General features: G+C 39.8%; 1 protein-coding gene across 1 annotated transcript; it reads left to right on the plus strand.

Annotated features, from left to right (window-relative positions):
• The first annotated feature begins 585 nt into the window (after nt 1-585).
• Nucleotides 586-5363, plus strand: LOC133718000 (uncharacterized). Its single transcript, XM_062144771.1, has 8 exons — nt 586-1016; nt 1209-1304; nt 1832-1942; nt 2332-2641; nt 2973-3063; nt 3635-3971; nt 4207-4355; nt 4557-5363. The coding sequence occupies exons 1-8, from the start codon at nt 735-737 to the stop codon at nt 5080-5082; spliced, it is 1902 nt and encodes a 633-aa protein (XP_062000755.1). The 5' UTR covers nt 586-734; the 3' UTR covers nt 5083-5363.
• Nucleotides 5364-6763: the final 1400 nt, after the last annotated feature.

Genomic DNA, 6763 nt, shown 5'->3' on the forward strand with positions numbered 1-6763 from the left:
AGTTTTTAAAATTAAATAAAAAAAATATGTATGGAATACCCCCGGTACTGTAGCTTGTCTCCATATACTTCTTACTTTGAACCTAAACTCGAAAAGTACAAAATTTCAAAATATCAAGTAAAGTTATTTGGGATTAGTGGTGGTTCCTTATCAATTTTCTTTTCTCAAGTGGAAAAATCTTTAAATAAAATTATGTGCTTCTAATAAAATTGTCTTCTCCTTATTTCAAAAAGACAATTTTCTAGCCAACACATATTCAATAACGTAGAAAGATTTCGAAACTTATTAATTTCCATCCAACTACGGCCATGTACGAAATAACGATCAAACCAATTTGGAACGGGTTAGGTTGGTTCAAACATCCGGAATGGCATAAGCCGATCGACATAGTCGGTGCAGTTCCGGGTTGGACCTAAAACCTCCCAAGCCAAACAGCCCACATCCCTACTAAGTGGTCCATAATATGATGGGCCAATCCAAATTCGCTTCTACCACTTTTCTACCAAGTACCACGGGCCGGGTCAGGTAATGGATCCGAACATTAAACCCGACTTTGGTTTAATTTGGTGTACCCTCCACGCAAAACCCTCAAAATCGATCCCCCTCTCAATGTTTCGGGTTTCCGCTTAAACCCTAAAAACCCATCATATCAGGGTTTAAGGTCCCAATGCTCGCCCAGACACCCATGGATTCTCAAGCTTGAAAGCCCGATTCAAAGCTCGAACCTTTAATCAATGGCGGCCTCGAAACTGTCTTCGTGCTTAGCGATGGCTATTGCGGCGGCGGCCGCTATGCCGACGCTCACCACACGCGCCTACGCCGACGGCGGCGGCTTTCGCTTTTCTCCGTTCTCGTCTTCTTCTTCTTCTTCTTCATCGGCCGCGAAGGACCCAAGTTCGAGTGGGAAGCCGGAATATGAAGCCGAAGAGCCAAGAGGGTCCGGGATGGACCCAGAGGCTTTAGAAAGAGCTGCCAAAGCTCTCAGAGAAATCAATAGCTCTAAGAACTCCAAGCAGGTCTTATTTTCTGTTGCTTGAATTGAATTGAATTTACTTGCCTTTTTTTTTTTTTTTTCGGTTGGAAATAAGATGAAGATTTTATCATTAGGACAAAAATTGCATGAATGCTATGTTTTTTTTATATACAAATTGTGTTATGGGCCTGAGATGAATGTTTAAATGGGTGGACCTTGTATTGTTGTTCCGCAGATTTTCGACATGATGAGGAAGCAGGAACAAACTCGCCAGACTGAGTTATCTGCTGAGAAGGCTCATTTTCAAGCTCAGCAATCTCATGCTGACATTGTAAGTTGTTTTATTTTTATTTTTCATCTCTGATTTTTAGTCCTTTTGCGTTATTATTAGTTCAAACTTGAAACACAAACATTTTCGTGTGGTTATCAAGTGAAATGAATCGAACAGCTCATCTCGATGTTTAAGCGTTTTTTTTTTTTTGGGGGGGGAGGTTAATTGTCTTTCTCAAAGTTGGCAAGGGTGCAAATTGTTGAATTTTGGGTAGTGGTCAAAGGAGTGGGGACTGGCAATGAATGGTAACAAGGTGTTTGTTTCCTGCCATATTTCCTTGTATAGAGTTTCATGGCCCTCGCTATACATGGGAGTTTCTCTACTTTCTCTCTAGTATCACTTGATTTGCCCTCTGGTCCTTGGCTTTAGTGTGTCATGGACTAGGTCTTGTCTTGTGACTCATTATGTTCTAGCCATTTAGCTTAAGAAACTATGAATGTCAGCATGCAAATTAATCTTGTAAGAGGATCTAGGTCTGTACTTTTTCTGTTTGTGCATTTTTGGCTTACACTGTTTTCTTTTTGCAGGAAAGGCAGAGGAAATTGGCTGAAGAACAAAGAAATCTTGTACAGCAAGACGCGCAGCGAAAGGCACAAGTTATGCGATACGAAGATGAACTGGCCAGGAAAAGAATGCAGGTGCAAGAAATGAAATGAATAACTCGTTCTTTTTCTTTGTACTTATATTTTTTAGGACTTGAAAGTTTGTAATATGTTCCTACCACTGAGGGGAGTCACTGAGAGTCTGCAGTGGTGGGTGGAAACATATTGGCAAGGCTTGCTTATCTTTCTGTCCTTTTTGAAAGTGGACCAGTAGACTCTCACTGAAACTTTGGTCAAGTTAGTAGCTACTCTAAGTTTAGACAAAGTGAATTAGTAGGCTTGGTTTCAACTTTAATATTATGATATAAACTCCCATTTCCTTTTCTTTCTCTGACACAAGTCTAATAAAATGTCCAATGCATTCTGACTACGCTTAGTGAAACCTTGGTGATATCTGTGACATTGCATTGTTTTCTTGTTTGCAGACAGATCATGAAACCCAGAGGCAGCATAATATTGAGTTGGTTAGGATGCAAGAGGAGTCCTCTATGAGGAAAGAGCGAGCAAGACAGGCTACTGAGGAACAGATCCAAGCTCAGCAGCGTCAGACCGAAAAAGAGAGAGCTGAACTGGAAAGAGAAACCATAAGAGTGAAGGCCATAGCAGAGGCAGAAGGTCGGGCCCATGAAGCAAAATTGACTGAGGACCAAAACAGGAGAATGCTTATCGAACGGATGAATGGTGAAAAGGAAAAATGGCTTGCTGCAATAAATACAGCTTTCAGTCACATTGAAGGTATGCAAGTTGTGTATAAGAAAATTTTGAACTCATGCATTCTCACAATAATAAGCAACTTGGATGGGTAAAACTTGAAGAAGCGTAGTAAAAAATAAAAAATAAAATTGAAGAAATGTTATAGTAGGGTCAGCTTTACTGTTTCAGGGATATTTTTGGAACATTATAGGACATGAGTTGTGTTAATTATTGTTGTTGTTGCTTTTTTTTTTTTTTTGGTGGGTGCCATAACACTATTCTTAGCTTAATATTATTGCAACAGAAACTTTTTTAAGTTATGTCTTTTTCACTTCAACCTGTATGTAAATTGTTTCTCATCTGCTGTCTGCAGGGGGTTTTAGAACTTTACTGACTGATAGGAATAAATTGGTTATGACCGTTGGAGGTGCCACAGCATTGGCTGCAGGTGTTTATACAACTAGGTTTGTATGCTGATCTTATCATTTATTAACATTTCAATTCTTTGTGCATATGAGTCTATTAAATTGCAAATACACACACATGTAGATTTTGGAAATAATCTAATTTGGAAACAAATTTGTTTTATGTTGAACAAATCCCTTAACATCCCTTCCTTAAACCGAAAAGGGGAAAAAAAGAAGGATAATGCAACTTTTCTTTTCCTTCTCTTTTTAACCTTTTGGAGATGGATTTACACAACTGGAGGCCTTGGTGAAGGCTAGAATCAATCTCAGACTCTTGTATGCCGATAGAAGACTAAACCTAACTGGTTGATACCTCTCATTAATGCTACTTCGTTGCTGACTTTATAGCAATCATTGCGTTGCTACCATTTTTTTGGTTCAATCAAACTGATGCATAGAAAAAGATGATAAAATTTTGTTTCTCTTAATTATGTAAAAAGTTACTCAGTGATGCCTTATAATTTTTTAATTTGAATTACAGAATTTCTGCTGTTTATCCGTGATAAATGCTGGCGTATCGTTTCTTGCATATGCCATCAGCTAATTGATTTCCCTTCTTTCTTTACAGAGAAGGTTCTAGGGTTATATGGGGTTATGTCAACCGGATACTTGGGCAGCCATCTTTGATTCGAGAATCATCCATTGCAAGATTTCCAGGTTCAGAGATAATTTCTCAAGCAAAGAATAAAGTTTTAAATTATAGTACAGCAGCTGCAGCTTCTGGTCCCCTGAAGAATGGTCTTGGAAATATTGTTCTCCATCCTTCGTTGCAGAGGAGAATAGAACAACTCGCTCGAGCTACAGCAAACACTAAGGCTCATCAGGCACCCTTTCGCAACATGATGTTTTATGGCCCCCCTGGTACTGGCAAAACCATGGTTGCAAGGGAAATAGCTCGAAAATCGGTATTACACTAATTCATGGTCTTAAGCAATTTCCTTTATTGTTGGTGCCCAACTGCTCATTTATATGTGCCTTACTGGACTTCTTCTGTATTCTATTCCATTGATAGGTAAAATAAATGAAACTTCTTTAACAATTAGGAGGTCAAAATAGTGGAAGATTTTTAAATGATAATACGCTTATAACTCTATATGATGTCTATATTCTGAAAGAAACATTCTGAACCTTGGAATACAGGGTTTGGATTATGCTATGATGACCGGAGGAGATGTTGCACCCTTGGGTGCACAGGCTGTTACTAAAATCCATCAGATATTTGATTGGGCAAAAAAATCAAACAAAGGTCTACTACTCTTCATTGATGAGGCAGATGCATTCCTATGCGAGTATGTTAAATTTGTTTCTTTAAAGCTGTATTTTGCATCTTACTGTTAGACCCAATTTTCACATTGTCGGTTATTTCATCTGTTCAAATCAAAATATTTTTGTTTCAGAGGTACTTAAAGCAATGCTCTTATATTCTATTAGTATCATTCATCATATGTGGGAAGGTTTAGTCCTCTGATGAATGTTTGATCCACATGCAGGCGTAACAGCACACATATGAGCGAATCTCAGCGGAGTGCTCTAAATGCATTGCTGTTCCGAACTGGAGATCAATCGAGAGACATAGTTCTTGTCCTTGCTACAAACAGGCCAAGTGATCTTGACAGTGCTATCACTGACCGCATAGATGAAGTGATTGAGTTCCCACTTCCTGGAGAGGAGGAGCGATTTAAGTTATTGAAACTCTATTTGAACAAGTATCTTTCTGGTGAAGAGAACACCTCTAAGTGGGGCTCTCTGTACAAGAAGCAGCCACAAAAGATAACAATGAAGGATCTGTCCGATGATGTGATCCGAGAGGCTGCCCGGAAGACAGAAGGGTTCTCTGGCCGCGAGATTGCTAAACTCATGGCTGGTGTTCAAGCAGCTGTGTACGGGCGCCCAGATTGTGTATTGGACTCCCAATTGTTTGAGGAGATTGTAGATTACAAAGTTGCAGAGCACCACCAGAGGATAAAACTAGCAGCTGAAGGTGGTGATGGGATTTTTGGCCTGACGAGTGGATAGAAGTAGGAGTTGAATATCTGTCAAATCCCATGTGGTCGAAACTTTTGCGCCTGTTATATTTTTTTATCGATAATATGCTATTCAATAGTTTTTTACTTGATTGATGAAGCACATTTCTGATGAGATTTCATGTTTCCTTGACCCGGCTAATCTACAGTAAACCCATAAATTCCATGAACGGGCACAAAGCTTTGTATTGATGCTCCATCCCCTGGAACTTTTAATAATATGGCAATTTCAATTTATCAATCAATAATGTGATTAGAGTACGTATTGATATCTTCACAAGTGTTCTTTTCTCTGCTTTTAATCCATATTCTTTCAAACTAGTGTGCTCTCTTCATTCTCAGTTGAATATATACAACATATGTAAGCGTGTCTAGAAAAGTAGAAATGGTCCTATGGATTGCAGGCTAATGAAAAATGACATTTAAACTGTGTTATTTTATTGTTAGGAAAATATGGGCAGTTTTAGGATTAACAAGTCTTTACTTACAAAAAATATCTGTGAAAATCAACCAAATTCGAAATCTTTGAATTACACAAAAATAATGTATCATACACAAAATTTTTGTAATTGTTCAACAGAATCAGAAGAATATATACTGGATAGTAATGAAGAATTTAGGGGCCGTGACCACTTTACCCAATTTCAGTTTAAGAATTGCTCACTTACTCCACTAAGAGTTTTTTAACCCTATTTACCCAATCTAACACCCATTGACAGTTTTGCCCTTAACCCAATTAATTAATTACATGTGCATCTCCATGTCTCTCTCCACTCTCCCTCGATCTGCTATTTCTCTCTCATCCCCAATTTCTCTCTCTCTCTCTCTCTCTCTCTCTCTCTCTCTCTCTCTCTCTCTCTCTCTCTCTCTCTCTCTCTCTCTCTCTCTCTCTCTGTGCCTCAGATCTATGTTTCACCTGAAAGCTTCCATTGCCTCCATCACCGCGCAGCCGCAAGGTCTCCCTTTGCCTTCGCCGCAGGCAACGATCCTCATTCTGTCGGCGGACCACTGGAGGTCGTCGATCTGACCCGAGAGGACCTTGAACTCGTTCTTGAGGACGAAATCGTTGTGGGTCCCCCAGATCCTGACGGTGCCGGAGACGTCGGCGGACGCGATCCACTTGCCGTTGGGGGAGAATCTGGCGACGGTGGCAGGGTAGGCGTGCTCTGCGCAGACGGCGACGTTGAGAGGGTTGTCGAGGTTCATGATGATCACGGATCTCGGCGCTGGTGTCTTCGTCCGGTGAAGCGGCTCTGTGGTTTTGGGCCAGAGCAATCGCCGGTGTCTTTATCCCCGGCCAATCCGATCTGGCGCCCAGAGCAATTTTTTTTTTTTTGGTATACTTTGAGTTCCGAGAATGGGGAAGAAAAAAAAAAGGGAACTTATACAATTGAACATATAAATTGATCAATTGTGTCTGTAGTGTATTCATTTTGATTTTGGAAGTTTATGCAATTCACTTTAGGGCAATAATATGATTATTGGAGGGTAATAATATGATTATTGGGGGCACTAATATGATTATTGGGAGGCAGTAATATGATTATTGAGAGGCAGTAATATGATTATTGGGAGGTAGTAATATGGTTATTGGGGGGCAGTAATATGGTTACTGAGTATTATTAGGGGACAATAAATTCGGACGCCGGAATCTGGTCACTAGTCCGGTAGCC

Source organism: Rosa rugosa, chromosome 1 (assembly GCF_958449725.1).
Source record: "Rosa rugosa chromosome 1, drRosRugo1.1, whole genome shotgun sequence".
Classification (NCBI taxonomy): domain Eukaryota; kingdom Viridiplantae; phylum Streptophyta; class Magnoliopsida; order Rosales; family Rosaceae; genus Rosa; species Rosa rugosa.

What these genes read in the sequence shown, in the direction of transcription:
- LOC133718000 (XM_062144771.1), top strand. Translation starts at nt 735, where the DNA reads ATGGCGGCCTCGAAACTGTCTTCGTGCTTAGCGATGGCTATTGCGGCG. An exon ending in TGGCCAGGAAAAGAATGCAG is followed by an intron (nt 1,943 to 2,331) that starts GTGCAAGAAATG and finishes TCTTGTTTGCAG; the next exon opens with ACAGATCATGAAACCCAGAG. An exon ending in GGGAAATAGCTCGAAAATCG is followed by an intron (nt 3,972 to 4,206) that starts GTATTACACTAA and finishes CTTGGAATACAG; the next exon opens with GGTTTGGATTATGCTATGAT.